This window comes from Phaseolus vulgaris, chromosome 2, assembly GCF_051622355.1.
Source record: "Phaseolus vulgaris cultivar YP4 chromosome 2, ASM5162235v1, whole genome shotgun sequence".
NCBI classification, from domain to species: domain Eukaryota; kingdom Viridiplantae; phylum Streptophyta; class Magnoliopsida; order Fabales; family Fabaceae; genus Phaseolus; species Phaseolus vulgaris.
Genome location: NC_143499.1, coordinates 31,463,215 through 31,481,469, shown reverse-complemented (window position 1 = coordinate 31,481,469; position 18,255 = coordinate 31,463,215). Strand labels below are relative to the sequence as shown.

Genomic DNA, 18,255 nt, shown 5'->3' with positions numbered 1-18,255 from the left:
TTTTCTCGCAACTTATTCTCGGACCATTTTTTTTCATTGTCATACCCATATTGATCGAAGTTTCATCAGTAAATATTAACTGTACTGGTTGGGCCCGTACGATACTGAGGCCTAAGTATCCGGTTAGGATCGATTGACGTGACCGAAATTATTAACCCAAATGGAAGATTAACGAGACTAATTAATAATCAAGTATTAGGTAATATATTCTTAGTTATGATCCAAATTCTTAATTCGGTCCAATAACAAAAGGTACACGATAATCATATAAATAGATATAAATTTCAAAAATAAGCTACGTCATCATTTAGTACTAATAACATTGAATGTTGAACAACGAAGTCTTACTTGAGTATCAAAGTATCTTTTACCGGTACCATCTGATTTTGAAGATCATGAGAAACAGAGGAGCACAAGAAGATCATTCAAGTAGAGGGAAGAGAAGGTATACCGACTGAGAAGAAAGACAATCGTTATCTTTGTTACAATTTTATTCGTGTACCAATTTTATTCGTGTATGTAAAATTGCTAAATATATGCTTAAAAGACTTCTAATTCAATAATGTCTTCTTATTTAAGAATATCGTTTTTCAAGTATATTGCCCTTCAAAAGCCGAAAGGTGGAGATCATCATGTACCCAATTGGGTTTAGGCAAACTGGTAATACTAAATTGTATTTCTTGAAATCGGTGACAAAAGAAGGGGACTTGCCTACAAAATATTTGATATCATGTTATGATACAATAATATTATTTCAGATAGTCCTGTCTAAAATAGTTTCAAATAGACTTAATTTGGATAACGTAATTTCAAATAGACTTTATAAATAATAACTACTACATTTATTGAATTACTTGAAAGAGAGAACCAAATATAACTAATTATTTTGCTTTAGAACTAACTTTTCTTCGTTTCAACGAATAATCAACTCAAAAAAGTTATTTTCAAATTAGATAAATGTCTTCTATTTTAATATTTTTAACATATTTTATTTCCTTTATTTTTTATTTTAATTTATTTTCACTCACTCTATTTGTTTCTGATTGGCTAAACACATTTATGATATTTGTAATTTTTATTAAGTTAAATTTATAAAATTGTGAAATCATGTCAATGACGAGTTTCTTGACCCATGTAATTTTATCAGCGTCATTCTTCAACGTTAATCTCATTTATGAGCAAGTTAAATTAAATTCTTGATCCATTACGCACCTTCATTTTTCCTGCCATGAGATTCAAGAACTGCCAAAATTCTATGCCGTGTTGCGTCCACATAGGATTATTTTGATTCAATGTTCAGTTGCCATCACTTTTTTAGATTATAATAATTTTACGATTATACAATTTAGAAGATTCATTTAACATTTCAAAAAATTCCAATCCATAAAACAAGATGAAAAAGATATAGATATTATGATTTTTTTTTTAAATTATAAAGAAATAGGTCATATTTAATTGACTCCAGCAAAAGCCATTTTTAAAATCATATATTTGAAGAATTAAAATCATTTTAATAAATAAATATAAATAAATGGAATTAAAATATTCTTATGAATACAAAGTATTAAACTATCATGGAGCGGAGATAGCAAATGAAAGGCTTAACACTGTTCGAAGGGTATATTTGATTGAAAATGAACTTTTTAGTATCGAATTGTACCTGTGTGGATGTCAGGGTTAGAGTGATGTTGTTCCACGTCAGTACTTAATTGTTGTTGTCCAGCAGCTACTTAATTCTTCTAGTCCTTTCTCCTCTGCGCGTATGCACGTCCAGTCGGCGGGGGTACCTGCGATTGCACTCCGACGCTCAAGTCAGTGCTCCTCTTTTCTCAATGTTTCAGATAGATTCAAAAACGTACCTTTTCCCCCTCTCAGAAGTCTTTCTTATAGGTTGACTTGGGCTTTGGTTCGTGTGGGCCAAGTAGGTAGTTGCTGAAGTCGTGCTTAGTGGTGTTTGGGTCATGAGTAGTGGCTTCCTGATATTAAGGGAGTGTTCTTGAAAATGTCCTTGACCCATTCAACTACAGTTGTAACTGCCATTCTGCCACGTATTTATTTTATTAATTTTATTTAACATGCATGTTCGGTCGTAGGAGCCGACCGGTACACTTGCCCCCCAGGCTCGAGGGTATGATTGGCCGAAGAGTCGTACAAGATGGATGGGGTTTCAAGGTAGTGCTTTACAGCTGGTTCCTCTTAAATGTGTCGCAGAGACGTGACGTTTGCCAGAGCTGCCGTTTAGGCGTGTACTGTTTCATCTGATGGCTTCAACGATGGTGATTGAGTGTCGTTTCGAATGCCGAGTGATTGTACCCGTTGGATCAAATGAGATCCAATGGTGTTGGACGTTTGATGGGAGGGTTCTTCTCTCACTTCATTGCCTATAAATAGCATTTCATTTGTTGGGAAAGGGTTTACTCACTCTTTCTACTTCCTAGATCTTGTGCTTTCTGCTCCGAGCGCCGAGTCTATTGCGATTGTCGAGTTTGCTTCAGTTTCATCCGCCCCTAAGGTTAGTGATGCCCTCTTCTGTAGAGTCTTCTTGTAGTGTAGATTCGTCTGTGACTCGTACTGCTTCCGGTAGTGCGAGTCAATCGTCGGACGACCCAAGTTATGACTGGGTTGACCCATCCGTTCTCCGAATTCCTACTAAAATTAAGACTGCTGATGACTTAGATAAGTTCTTATCTATAAATAAGGATTTTTTGGAATCCGATTGCCCGACCGAGGCGTTGGCCGTGGACGTTTGTGGTGTAACCGACCGCGTTTGTCACGGTTGGGAGAATGCCCCGCATGATTTTTTTCTTTATGTATAGTACGTTCTTTTCTCACCTGCGTATAACTTTTCCTTTCGACGATTTTACTATGGGGGTCCTTCGGATTCTTAATGTCGCACCAACCCAACTACACCCAAACTCGTGGGCCACCTTGCAGGCCTTTCGAATTTTGTGTCGGATTTTGGGCTTTAGGCCTACTCCCGAGTCATTCCTGTATTATTACCACACCTATCCTAGTACTCCCGTAGGCTGGTTGTCATTGACTAGTCGATCTGAGAATGTGCGTTTCGCCGCTTTTACCACCTCTTATAAGAATTTCAAGGATTATTATTTCAAAGTTTTTGTTGAGCCCGACGGTAGGGACCTTTTTTACAATGCCGACGGAACCACCAAAATTCCTTTCCATTGGACCGAAAAACCCACTTCCATTGACAACCGATTTTGAAAATCTTTATCTCCTCTCGATAAAGAAATATTGTCGATCGTCGATCAACTACCGTGTAGACTCCCCACTCGAGATCTGATAGCTCTTTACGGGTCGTCCAAGCAATGGGCAGATCTAAATGGTATGAGCTTCTTTGCTTTCGGTCGTTTTACTGTTTGCTTTTGGTGTGTTTTAACCTTACCCGTGCTTGTAGGTATCATTTTAAAAATGGATCCGAGTTTGAGCAAACTTATGAGGAATCTGAAGAAGCAGGCCGAGGGGCGGAAAACATCCCCCATCATTCTGATTGCTACTCAGCCGGCCGCCATAGAAATAGTGGAGCCCGAGATTGCTGTCGCGACCCCAGTTAACAAAAAGAGAGGACGTCCGTCAAAGGCTCCGCGAGCAGAAATAGGTACCTCATCCGGTAAGCCAGTAAGTATGTTGGGACTGGGAATGAGGGTCGCCCCCACCATGCAATTCGACCTTCGAGCAGAGGACGAGGGAATTCTGGCAGCTGTCCCCACTCTGGATTTGATCGAAGAGATGGTGGAACTGCAATGCCGGGCGGCCGTGGTCAGTCGAGCCATTGGCGATGAACTTAAGAGGCCTGAAGTGGTTGTAATTCCAAAGTTGAAGACTCAACTTAATGACTCAGCCGTTACTTTGAAGAACGCCTTAGAAGCGGCCGACAAATGTCGGAAGGAGAGGCGGAAGGAGAGCCAAGCGGCTGTTGAGGAGAGGGAGTCCTTGAAGACCACGCTGGCTAAAGTGATGGCTGAGCGAGATGATCTTTTGAAGGATAAGGCTGATATGACGACCGAGAGGGAGTCCCTCAATGCTGAAATTGAGAAATACCAGGAGTTCATGCTGCGAATCAACGAAGAGTCATTCAACCAGGGCGTTCGCTAGGCGGCCTTTTTTCACGGTATACCGGTCGACGACCCCCGATATGATCCGGGCAAGGACGTCGTTAGCGGTCGGCTTGTGCCGCTTGGGGAAGATGTGGATGGTGCAGATCAGACCATGGGGACCAGCCGACTGGCACCATTCAACCGGACGAAACCATTGATATAATATAATTGTGAATACCTGGACCCGGGTTGTGGGCTTAAGACAAGTTTGTTGTTTTTATCTTTTGGTGGTTTAACTTGTGTGTGAACAATTACCTTTATAACGTGTATGTACATGCTTTCAACTATTAAGTTATGTCTCTGACCGAACGAGAGGTTAATTAATAAATTAACTTCATTAATTTCTGACCAAGTATAGGTGAACAACGTTTAAGCTGTGAATAAAATTCTGACCGAACGAATGGTGTATTAATAAGTTAACTTCATTAATTTCTGACCAATTATAGGTGAACAACGTTTAAGTTGTGAATAAAATTCTGACCGAATGAACGGTGTATTAACAAATTAACTTCATTAATTTCTGACCAATTATAGGTGAACAACGTTTAAGTTGTGAATAAAATTCTGACCGAACGAACGGTGTATTAATAAGTTAATTTCTGATCAACCAAATAGCGTAGCGGCGAAGAGTTATATATTTTTTAAAGTGCCTCATTAAAACCTTCTCGGTCGAAAACCCTCCTTAGGGATAAAACGGCCGAGCGAGGAAAGAGTACACTAATTTTCATTTATCAACTGTAGTAGAATTTGAGATGCGTGGCATTCCACATTCTCGGTACAGATTTTCCTGATAAATGTTCTAAGTGATATGCTCCTCCAGCTGCTGTGTCAGCAATACGGAATTGTCCTTCCCAGTTACTTGCAAACTTCTCCCCATCCTTCCGAGCATCACTGCGCATGCGCCAAACTAAGTCTCCTTTCTGAAAATTTCGTGGCTTCACCTTTGAGTTATATCGTCGTGCCGCACGTATCTTGCATGCCTCTTCTCGTATTCTGCACTTGTCTCTTAATTCATTAATGAGGTCGAGGCCGACCAGTAGACTTTCTTTGTTCAAGTCCAGATCTAATGTCTGTCGGCGTAGGGAAGGCTCGCCTATCTCGACCGGAATCATAGCTTCGGTGCCGTACGTCAGGCTATAAGGTGTTTCCTGAGTTGTTGATTGCGGTGTACAACGATAGGCCCAGAGGACGTCTAAAAGCTCTTCAGTCCAATTTCCCTTAGCTGGACCAAGTCTCTTTTTAAGTTCGTTAAGAATGACTTTGTTGGCGGCCTCGGCTTGACCGTTGGTTTGCGGATGCTTGACCGAGCTTGTGATGTGTTTGATATGGAGTTTTTCATAAAACTCTGCTAAACCTCGGTCGGTGAACTGTCGGCCGTTGTCTGTGATAATAACTTGAGGTAGACCAAACCTGCAAATGATATTCTTCCGTACAAAATTTTGGACGTTACGAGCAGTGATGGCTGTCAAGGGTTCGGCCTCGATCCACTTAGTGAAGTAATCAATGCCGACTAACAGGAATTTGCATTGTCCATTGCCAGGTGAAAAGGGTCCGATGATGTCCATCCCCCATTTCACGAATGGCCAGGGAGATAGAATGTAATGCAAGTGTTCCGGTTTTTCATGCGATATATTTCCGTATTCTTGACATTTTAAGCATTTCCGAACGAATTCTGTGCAGTCTCCTTGCATGGTCGGCCAATAGTATCCGGCCCTGAGTACTTTAGCAGCCATGGTTCGTGCTCCCGAGTGAGTTCCACATATTCTTTCATGTAACTCGGTCATCACATAGGTAATTTGGTCAGGATTCAGGCATTTTAGTAGAGGACGAGAATAACATCTCCTATAGTGGTCTTGATCAATAAGAATATACCTGGCAGCTTGTTGTTTCATTGTTTTCTCCAAGTGTGGGCCACATATTCCTTCTGTCAGGTATTGCTTGATGGGGGTCATCCAGTTAGGTTGCGTGTTGGTCGTCAGGCATTCCTCCATGCCGACACTTGGTTTATTCAAGGTCACATGTATGACCGACCGATGGACTCCCTTTTGTTTGACAGTGGCCAATCGTGAAAGAGTGTCCGCTCGAGTGTTGTTTTCTCTTCGGACGTTTTGGAATGATACTTCCCTGAACCTATTTAAGAGATTTTTCACAAAATGGTAATACTGCTGAAGTAAATTTTCCCTTACCTCATACTCTTCTGTGAGCTGCCCGATGACCAGCCGAGAGTCACTTTTGCAAATCAATTTGATTATTTCTAACTCCATAGCCAGGTGTAGGCCGACGATGATAGCTTCATATTCTGCCTGGTTGTTCGAAGTCTTGAATTCAAACTTCATTGCCTGTTCAATGACAATCTCGCCTGGTCCTTCCAACACCACTCCTGCTCCACATGAGCAGTTGTTTGAAGAACCGTCCACATACAACATCCATGTGGATTCCTCTTCCTCGGTCGGTTGCGGAGTGAGTTCTGATGCACAGTCTGCGAGGGCTTGGGACTTGATTGCGCCCCTCGGCTGGTATTCGACATGAAATTCTAATAGTTCGATCGCCCATCCTATCATACGTTCGGCCAGGTCGGGTTTAGTCAAAATTTTCATAATGGGATAGTTGGTTCTAACTATGATGCGATGATTCTGAAAATACATCCGCATTCGTCGTGCGGTGATGATCAGGGCCAATGCCACCTTCTCAACCATTTGGTATCTGATTTCCGCGCCATGTAGCACACGGCTCACGAAATACACCGGTCGTTCTTCTGCTTGTATCTCTTGCACAAAGACCGAACTCACTGCTTCGCTGGAGACAGCCAGATAGACTATGATGGGCTCTCGTGTGTTTGGTTTTTGGATGACCGGTGGAGATGCTAAAAATGCCTTTAGCTGGAGGAAGTTTTGCTCGCATTCGACCGTCCATCCAAATTTGGTTGTCTTTTTTAGCAGTTTGATGATGGGTTTCGTTCGTTCGGCAAGCTTAGGTACGAATCGAGACAAAGAGGTAAGACGACCGATGAGTCATTGGATCTCTTTAAGACTGCTGGGACTCCGCATTTCTGCGATGACTTTACACTTTTCAGGATTTGCCTCTATGTCCCGGTGAGTGAGCATGAATCCTAAGAATTTTCCTCCTTCTACTCCGAACGCGCACTTCTCAGGATTTAGACGCATATGGTATTTGCGCAAAGCTTGAAAGAATTCTTTCAAATCTGAAATGTGTTGGTCACAGGAGTTCGACTTAACCACGATATCATCCACATACACTTCAACATTTCGTCCGATCATGTCATGGAAGACATGGTCCATCAAGCGCTGGTAAGTGGCTCCAACGTTTTTCAGGCCGAACGGCATAACCTCATAATAAAAATTGTCAGAGTCTGTCTGAAAGGCTATTTTCTCCTTGTCTTTCGGGTGCATCTGGATTTGATTATAGCCGGAATATGCGTCTAAAAAGCTGAGTATCTGATGGCCGGCCGCTCCGTCTACCAGTCGATCGATAGTCAGCAAGGGGTACGAATCTTTCGGACAAGCTTTGTTAAGGTCCGTGTAGTCGACACACATTCGCCACTTTTCATTTGCCTTTTTAACCATTACCACATTGGCTAACCACGTGGTGTAATGGGCCTTTTGAATAAAGCCAGCTTGTACAAGCTTTTCGGTTTCCTCTCGGGCGGCTTTACGTCGTTCCTCCCCCAACTTCCTTTTCTTCTGGGAGATCGGCCTAGCTTCTTTGTACACGGATAGACGATGAGTAATAACATCGGGTTTCACCCCGGGCATATCTGCAGCAGTCCAGGCGAATAGGTCAACGTTCTTCATCAATGTTCTATTGATCAAATCTCGGTCGTTCGGATTGAGGGAAGTGCCCATGTAAGTTTTGCGGTCTTTATCGCGGAGGAATATAGGCTGTAAGTCCTCGTCTACCTCCATACGAGGGTCGTCCAATCGAGGATCTAGGTCCACAAGGGCCACCAAGTGCCTTCGGGAGCTCATTCTTCTGGGGTGCCTCTCTGGCGACCGACCTCTTCTGTTTGGGGAGCGATTGGCCATTGTCTTATATAATCGTCGGGTCGGCTCGACTTTCAGACTGGCTACGTAGCATTCTCGTGCTGTCTTCTGGTCTACGTGCACCGTTGCAATGTCTCCATTCACGAAAGGAAACTTCATAGCCAAATGAGGAGTGAAAACGATAGCCTTTAACCTGTTTATGGAGGGACAACCGAGGAGTATATTGTAGGACGTATTAGCATTGACCAACAAGTATCGGATATTGATGGTTTTGCTGAGATAATCATCACCAAAAGTGGTGAATAGGTCAATATACCCTCTAGTATCTACACGTTCCCCTGAAAACCCGACTATCTGTTCGTCGTAAGGCTGTATCTCTGATTCTGAAATGTTCATTTTCTTAAAGGTTTCCCAGTACAAGATGTCGACCAAGCTTCCTTGGTCGACAAGGACTTTAGCAATTGCGAACTTATCTATTTCCACCGTAATGACCATGGGGTCATCCTGAGCGGGATCAATTGCGGTGAAGTCAGCGTCCGTGAAGGTGATAGGTGGGATATGCGGTCGGCGATGTAGGGATGCTGAATGAACGGACTGAATCGCCCTTAAATGTCTCTTCCTGACTGAATTAGAACATCCTCCTCCTGCGAATCCGCCCGCAATGTAATTGATCTCTTGAGGAGGAGCGCCGAGCGACACAGGTCCAGCAATTGTGTTAATGACTTCCCGAACTTTCTGTTTAGTTCGGCTTCTGCGATCTGGGCTTTCACTTCGAGGCCTTGTCCATCTGACCGGACTTTCACTCCTTCTTCTTCGGCTCGTGCGGTTTCGATCATTTCGGTCGTCTCGTCGCCCAGATCGTGCTCTGTCCTTAGTGAAGTCCTCATCACGTTGGGGTGACCGCGGTGTAGGTGCCACTGTTTTCACAAACTTGCGGAGGTGGCCGGCTTGGACAAGTTCTTCTATCTTATCTTTCAACGCTTGACAGCCTTCGGTTGAATGGCCGTAATTACGGTGATACTGACAACGCTTAGCTGTATCAGCGTTGAGAGGTGTTTGTGCTTGCTTTAACGTTGGGATTAAGTCAGTTTGTAAGGCTTCGTCCAGTATCTTCCCTCTAGGTACAGTCAGCGGGGTGTAGTTATGGAAACGGGGACCTTTGTTCTGGAAACGAGGCCCTCGTTCGTTTGTCTTCGGATGGATGCAGACGTCTCTACTTCTCTCCATATTTTCCACCAGTGTCTTCCTGTGATAGTTTATGTGCTCTTCTATCTGCATGAATTTGGTGGCTATGGTCCTTAATTCATCCATATTGTGCGGCGGTCGCTTTATCAAGCTATCGGTGAATCGGCCTGGGAGTATGGCCGAGATCAGGTGATGCATTGCAATCTTAGGGTTTAAGTTCCTGATCCCCATACACACCCTGCTGAACCTATCCATGAAGGTTCTTAATGACTCTCCCCTTTCTTGTCTGACGTGGAGGAGAGACATGGAGGACGTGCAATGGGGCCTGCTGGTGGCGTATTGAGTAAATTTTGTCTCCAACATTTCAAAGCTGTCCACGGAGTTTGGTGGGAGTTCGGTAAACCATCCGAGAGGTCCTTCTTTGAGTGAAGTGGGAAATACCTTACACCATACCGTCTGATCCACAGTGTACAACGTCATTTGCGTCCTGAAAATGTTCAGGTGTTCGTCTGGATCAGTGGAGCCATAGTATAGGATCATCGTTAAACCCCTCCATTTGTCAGAAAGAGGTGTTGCGATGATATCGTCCGTAAAGGGATGACCTCTTGGATTTGCCGACCTGCGGGGTGCGACACTTTTGACACTTTGATGAGTGTGCTGTGTGGGTGAAGTGTGACGGACTACCTGGGTCTGAGTTTGTGGGGTGGTCATCTTTGTTCCAGATGGATGAGGGGGGTGGAGTTGGAGCGTGGGAATGTCCTTCCCTCTCAGAGTCTTCGAGTTGTTGGAGCAACCTGTTGTTCTGTTCTTTCAGTTGAGCCATTTCTTCTGCTTGTTGGCGCCGTTCTTCCTCATAGCGTATCTGGTCTGCAGTCCCTTTCTTCAGTAGTTCCTGCATTTGGGCTTGGAGAATTTGTAACACCGCCATTTGACTCTCCGTAGAGTTGTTGTTATCTGTTGTAGACACCATCGTTGCCGAAATCCTTGTGGGGGGCCAGAGATTATTCAGGCCCCACGGTGGGCGCCAATTGTACCTGTGTGGATGTCAGGGCCAGAGTGATGTTGTTCCACGTTAGTACCTAATTGTTGTTGTCCAGCAGCTACTTAATTCTTCCAGTCCTTTCTCCTCCGCGCATATGCACGTTCGGTCGGCGGGGGTACCTGCGATTGCACTCCGACGCTCAAGTCAGTGCTCCTCTTTTCTCAGTGTTTCAGATAGATTCAAAAACGTACATTTTCCCCCTCTCAGAAATCTTTCTTATAGGTTGACTTGGGCTTTGGTTCGTGTGGGCCAAGTAGGTAGTTGCTGAAGTCGTGCTTAGTGGTGTTTGGGTCATGAGTAGTGGCTTCCTGATATTAAAGGAGTGTTCCTGAAAATGTCTTTGACCCATTCAACTACAGTTGTAACTGCCATTCTGCCACGTATTTATTTTATTCATTTTATTTAACATGCATGTTCGGTCGTACGGAGCCGACCGGTACAAATGATAATAATTTTATTTAGATTCAAGGATGGCGAACTATACATTCTTTTAAGATGTTGTATCTAATTTATTCAAGCAAATAAGAGTGGTATATTCATTTTAACTTTATTCTCATTCTAAATTTCACTACCTAAATCGTTATCATTTTTGTGATTCTATTTTTCATTTATTTGTACTTTTCACAACAAGTATTCATCGTCGAGCATGTAAATTTTTATAAAATAAATTTTGAAAAGGGATTTAGGTGAAGAAATTGGGATGGGTGATTATCTTTTTAGATTAACCTCACCAAGTCAAAAATTCAAACCTAACTAATTACATTGACTTTTATTTTTAGCATAGTATAATCAAACCCGAATTTAACCAATCAAATTCAATGGTAATTGGTTTAGGTATCAGATTTATGAATCCAATAAACTAAAATATAATTATGTAAATATTTTTATACTTTTTGTTATTATTCAGTTGAGGTAAGTTCACCGTAATATAATAATGAAGAACTGTGTGAATTTCGGGATAAAATTAAGTTTTTCCTCTTAAATTATTTGGATGTGTAAATTGGTTTCACTGTTTGGTGAAATTGACCTTTGGGTTTCTTAATGTTATATAAAAAATATACTTTTGACAACTATGAAATTAAATTGTATACAACTCTTTAGTGATAGATTTAAATATATATATATATATATAATAAAAATAGATTTAAAAATAAATATATATAATAAAAATAAATTTAAAAATAAATTTAAAAATAAATTTAAAATTAAATAATATTAAAATATTAAAATTATAGGATTAAAAATTGTAATATAGTTGTATATAAAATATGGATTGTTAATCTCATTAACCTTAAGGATGACTAGAAGAATAGAGATTCAGTGGTTTAGAAAAGCTCAATACCCCTTTCCGCCTCCTACTTCTCCGAAGCAAGAATTATGACTTTGTCTTATGACCATTGATGACTCTTCAACAGTAACGAGAAGGATATTTTAATCACTTTAGTATATGCAATTCTTTCACTTCTCAATTAATGGGGGCTAGTAATGTACATGGTTACAAAAATGTCATCGCTGAAAAGGAGTAAAACATAGATGTTTCTTCCCGACTAAATCTTAAAAAGCATATACATTGATGATTTTAATAGGTTAAGTTTTGAAAATCTTAGTCTTAGACTGTTCGAAAAGTCACTTTACATTTCATCATCATTTGGTACTGTCATAAAGTCACAGACTAATGTATTTAGGAGGACTTTAAAGGCTAAAAATGTCCAATTGCCATAATTTGGAAAAGTAATTCAGAAATTCAGTTCTTGGAAGAAAACTGGTACGCTCCTTGTAGGGCAACTTCGAGTTTATTCAAGAGCAATGATAAAAGGTTAAACAGCGTGCCTTCCATAACAGCAAGCAAATTTCGCATGCACAAAATCATCTCCAAATTCAAATTTTGAACTTGTAAGGAGCATCATTGCTAAAGCTCATCCTTTCATACTTGATATTTCTAGTATTTAATTCATAAAAAAATAAAAAATAAAAATCCGACTTTATATGAACACCACAAAATAAAATCCACTTCCACAGCAAAAGCAAATTAAGTTATTCTCCCAGTAAAATAATTTCCCTTACACAAATAAAGTGGTATTAACAAGACCAACTCATTACATGATTTTCGAATTTATCTTGAACTCTCACAAGCATAAGCTCATATGAATGTTTTAGTAACGAATTAATACTCCCATTTTTTCAGCTCCATGCCGTCCGGAGGACTGCCTTCCACCTTCTTTGATCCCACTTCTTTCCAATCAGTTGATAGCACTGTTCCATTTGACTCCAACTACAAAAAGAAAGCAGTTCAAACAAAGGGAGAAAATGATAATGATTTATTTAAATAAAACTAAGCGCAATCGGTGGAAATAAAACACATGAATTTCAAAAGCATGCACAGAATGGATATCTTACGAAAGACTTGCTCATTGCTCTCCTCATGTCCTCATCTGCATTTTGGTAAATGTCACGGAACAATTTATTCAAAGCAGCATCACCATCAAGCTTTTCTTCTTTTTCCTGAAAGGAAGTCCACAATTTTGTCAATATTGTTTGAACAGTCTCATATGTTACACAAGATGAGGTACAGATTATGTTTGATCTCGATGTACACTCTTCTAATTTTTCATTATTAAAATATTAAGCAGGCTTTTTAATTCAGGTCTTCCAGCCAAACAAAAAATCTGAATATGGTCCCTGTACAATTTAAAATCTAAAGTATTCACATTATTGAAAACTCTACCCTCATCCACCAGCATGTCAATGGTTTGGATTCTCATGCTGGTAAGGAATTGAAACACGCGATTTCAATGTCTTCAAGGTAATCCACATCAGTAAAACTACACAACAACTAAGATGGTGCCACATTTAGTCAATTTTGCCAACAGAACTGGTGATTGCCAAACAATCACACAAAGAAAGCTAATTGCTTTATCTGGAGCCATGGGCACTGGTAAAAGTTGAAACAACCAGACAAAATGGAGCTGCTAAAAATTAAGCCTAAGGTATCTCCAAGGAAAAAGGGATAGCTTCCAAACCTCTTTTTTCACTTCAGCTTCCAACTTATCCCAATCTTTTGCCCTTGGTTTTGATGATGGGTACGAAGGCCTTTCAGATTGAACTGCATGGATAAACAGTGAGAGTAAGCTCGCCATCAGGAAAGTAATAGCATCATGTTACATTCTCAATTATTCAATTAACAATTACAAGGTCACAAAGGATAAAATAAATAAAGTCATCTCACCGATAGGCATGTTTATTTTAGGGGGTAGTGCATCCTTGCTATATTCCAGAGATGTCCAATTAATAGCTTCAGCTTTTGCTAGACGAATTTCAATTTTGGTTGACAATACCACAAATCTGCAGCTGTTGGGTATTATCTGTTTTGCTCAAGCAAAAGGAAAAGGTCAAAAATCAACAATGAATTTGAACATTTATTTGCTATTTGCCCAAGCAGTATATAGCTTATTTTAAAATTAGAAAAAAAAAATCAAGTAGCTTTCCCCTGTTAAACAAACACCAATATTAAACTAGCACCAGCCCACATCCCCAAGACTTCATCCAGAATTTTAAAGTAATATGCAAATATGCATAAAATAATTCAACAAAAGAAAGAAATTGAATGCCTTGCTAGAATAAAAAAGATACATATATGGAATAAAATCAAGTTACATAATTGAATGTTTGAGTTATCTATGGCAGATGACCAAAATTTCACCAAATAAGCATGCCATTGAGGCATACGGCACCACCATAATGGGTCTCTGTACACAAATTGCCTATGGTGGAAGCCAGAGGGGTAAAAAAAAGCCACAATATTGCGGTATGGTGACTGCTATAATGATTATTTAGCAATAGTGTTTGGAGTGTTCATAGTTCAAAATAAAAGAACTCATAATTACATAAGCAAACAAATTCATGTGCCAAGCCAAGTTTCTTTAGAATAATATTAATTTAAGAGATTAACAAATTTAAAAAGGTTAAGGACTTTTACACCCTCTCATTCCAAATGAATCCACTTAAGTTTTGTAATTGAAGTATTCCAAAACAAATCTAGAAAAAGCAAAACGAATATTATCAGAGACCCCTCAGAACCCACCAAATAAACAAAAAATGTTTTGCTAATGCGGTCAGTTATCCAGAGTCTATTTAATGGTGAAATAAGCACAAACCCACAAGAAGACAGAAAACCATCGAGGACAGAAAAGTAAGCTATTAATATAAAGCAGTTACCTTCCCAAACAATCGAGGTTGGAAATGATAGGCATCTTGGCCAGGAACATCAATGGTTACACTAAGCTGTAATGTTCAAGTACTTCCAAGTTATCTGGAGAGTTATATATGTAAAACATGAAGAAATAAAGCAACGGTACAGGGGAAATACAAAGCACCCATTATATAAACCTACAATCTGTTCACCGAAGTCAACAACCAAATCTTTTGTAGATATTCCTTTTGCAAATATTGTCACAACCACTTCTTCTGGCTTTTGGTAGTATTCATGTCTGGTTAAGCATAATCAACAGGTTACCAGTTAGTCGAGAAAGAAATTTCAGCATACAAAGAAATATCCATAGATACAAGAGATACATGATGCCAAAAAAAATTATTGGAAGTTTATAACATAGTAGCATGACATTAACATTCCCCATACTCCTAGACCATAGTGCATGCTTGATAAGTACTTTTCTAGAGGAAATAGTCATTAAAGAAACACTACCCCAGGAGACTTTTGATTAAATCTATTTTAACGATATACATAATAAGCTTAATTAAAATATGAACCTAGTAATATGATTAAAAACCCATATAAAATGTTCTTGTTTCCTATATCTAGTAGAATTAACAACGGATTTTGTGGGAGTAGTGACTCGCGATGGTGGTTATATTCTTTCTACAAAACTTGATAATGTGAAAAATAACAGCATGAATGAAAGAAAAATAAAACAGTGAGAACCTGTATTTTGGTGTTGGTGCGTTTATTGTGACTTCATTGATTTGGGATACCAAACTGTCTCCTTCAGCTTCTTTAGTCACCCCGTCATTTGTATTGCTCAAGTGGGAACCATCCGACGATTCGGTGCTAATAAGACCATTTGATTCCTCTGATAAATAAAGACATATAATACAAGAAATCATGAGAAGCATAACTTTTTGAATTACAAAAAATAGCTATATTAGTACCACTCACTCATCATACCATACAAATGTGCAATTTCGCACTCCACTATCTACTATCTATAAATCTAACAAAAAAGAATCACACTCATTGGCTACGATAAAAAGGCTAATTCCACTACAGTTAAACTGATTACACCCAATGTCAATAACCAGTCACTGTATACACACACAGTTCAAATCTAAAATAAGAGTACGTGTAAATGCGTGGTCACCTGAAATATAGCGATCACATTCTTGAATCAACTTGGAGAATCTTGAATCGTCTTGCGCAAAAGCGGCACCGTTTTGAAGCGCTACCTTGGCAGTGTGATATTCTTCCAGTTTCATACAAGCGGTCCTGTAAAAGTAAATAGCAACAGCAAATCAGAGGCACAGAAACATAGACACGCTGATTCAATGCGAAAATTACGAGAACGTTTGAATTTGTAACTAAATTATTGAAAGAGAAAAGAAGCAAACCCTTTACGAAGATAGGCCTTGGACAAGGAAGGGTTCAACTGGATGGCTTTGTTGGCATCGGAAACTGCTTCTGGCGGTGGAAACAAACAAGATTGAGTGAGAGAGAGTGTGGAATTGATTAAGGGAAATGAAAGAGGGAAAGTGAGGGAGGGAACCAGTGAAAGCGTTGAGCTTAATATAGGCTTGTGCTCTGTCGGCGAAGAGATGAGCGTCGTTTGGATCTAGTTGTACGGCTTCGGAGTAGAAATCGACGGCGAGAGAGAAGTCGTCGTCGAAGAATGCTTCCTTCGCCTTCTTCTCAAGCTCCTTCGCCATTCCGATTTCGAGTGAGCGTTGCGTTGCGGTTGACGTGCGTTCCACAGTCTTATTTCTGAGCAGGCAGTGTTCTAGACCCTTCTCTTCATTCCTTTCTTTACTTCTTCCTCCCTCTATCGCATTTACTTTACTTCCACCCAAATCAAAAACAACTTTTGCAATTCCTTTTTTTTACCAATTAAAAAGGATAATTTTAATTATATAAAAAATAATTTATTAGTAATATGTTGTTGAATATGTGCTTTTGAAATTTATTTACAATTAAATAGAAATATAAAATATGTATATTAAATAACGAATCTATTTATGTATTACTAAAATATTAGGCAGTCCACTTTTTATTAACATTAATTTCACAACCAAACATAAAAATTATATCCTATTAATTAAGTTCGACCATAATTTAATTAAATTGAATCAAATCATTATTTTAAGTTTGTATTGTTTTTATAGCTTTTGTTAGTATAGTTATTAAATATTTTATAGTAAAAGTTGGTTCAAAATAAAAAATATGCTGTGAATTTTTATTATTATCAAATTCATAATTTTCACTTTATTTCATGTTAAAAATAAATTACATAATTAAGAAATATAATACAAATTTTTTATAGTATTTTGATAAATATGAATATACAGTGAAATAGTAAACCATTATTTAAGAGACACTGTATGTGCTTATTAGATATAATTAACTCTAAATATATGGTATTATATTTACATATAATGAATAGTTTAGTTTATTTTTTATTTTCAGTGCAAATTTAAAACAAACAGAGAAAAAATATTTTTAAAAAATCAATAATTTCCTTCCTTCATATGATAAGTATTAAATATATTTTATCAAAAAGTATTTCATTTATTTAAGACGTATTTTCTTTGTAAAGAAATGAAGATTTAAAGAAAGAGTAGTAGGAAAAATATATCATTATTTATTTATTATTCATCCAGTCTTGTCTAAAATTTAAATACGATAAATCTAATTTAATAAAACGAGAATTAATCTTTGAATTTAGGTTTATTTTATTTTTTTAGAGTAAAATTGAATAAAATTTAATGCTTCTCCTTTTTGAACCTACCCTTTGCTTGTGAACCTACCCTTTGGCCTCGTCACCTTCACATGTCACTAACTTTGCCACTTTTTGTTGTTCTTGTTCTGCCTTTTGCTGTTCAGTGTTTTGTTGAGCTGCAGTTTGCTGTTTCACTTGTGGGCTGGAAGGCTACTATTTGGGCCTTGATTTGGGCTGCATGTTACAGTAGGCCTACACATTTAGGCACAAAAACTAGTGGGCAGTTTCTTCCTGCACCCCTACATTTTTCTTCCTGCACCCATAAATTTTTCTTCCTGCAACCCCACAATGTTATGCAAAGACCAAAATGTCCCTATTATTTTTTAAAATTCCAAAAATGTATTTGAACTATTTTTTTTTTTTTTTGCATTATGGATTATGAAATTCGGAAAAATTTCGGATTGACACTTCTAGTAAAATTTCGGATCCACCAATCTGTAATTCAAAATATGCATTTCACGTTAAAAAATCCATCATTCAAAAAAAGTATTTTCAGATCCATTAATCCGAAACATTCATTCCAGATTCAGAAATCCATAATTAAAAAAAAAACATTCTGGATCCATCAATCCATAACAGAATTAGGCTTCCAAATTCAACAACCTAGAAATCAATAATTTATGCAAAATTTGCTTCCAGAACACCCCCTCATCTGAAAAAAAAATTCAATTTTGGATTGATGAATCCGTAGCACAATCCCAGATCTCGATTAACGGTAACCATGATGTCCTTTTTCAGGATTAAGATTAAGTTCAGTTTTAGGATTTTGAAAATTGTGGAGGTGTAGGAAGAAAAACACAGGATGCAAGAAGAATAAATCAAACTAGTGATGCTCCACCACAAATTATTTATCATTATTTATGTAAGTAATTTTTTCGATTGTGACATTTGTTATAAATAATATCTTT

The 18,255-nt window shown here is 38.7% G+C and overlaps 1 protein-coding gene across 1 annotated transcript; it reads right to left on the bottom strand.

The window, feature by feature from the left end:
- Window positions 1-12,324: 12,324 nt before the first annotated feature.
- LOC137811449 (protein SGT1 homolog A) lies at window positions 12,325-16,447 on the bottom strand. The gene is made up of 10 exons (XM_068613211.2): window positions 16,121-16,447; window positions 15,966-16,035; window positions 15,719-15,843; window positions 15,283-15,430; window positions 14,734-14,830; window positions 14,559-14,624; window positions 13,570-13,705; window positions 13,364-13,446; window positions 12,741-12,845; window positions 12,325-12,615 (listed from the first exon to the last, which is right to left on the bottom strand). The coding sequence occupies exons 1-10, from the start codon at window positions 16,278-16,280 to the stop codon at window positions 12,508-12,510; spliced, it is 1,098 nt and encodes a 365-aa protein (XP_068469312.1). The 5' UTR covers window positions 16,281-16,447; the 3' UTR covers window positions 12,325-12,507.
- Between the last annotated feature and the right edge of the window lie 1,808 nt (window positions 16,448-18,255).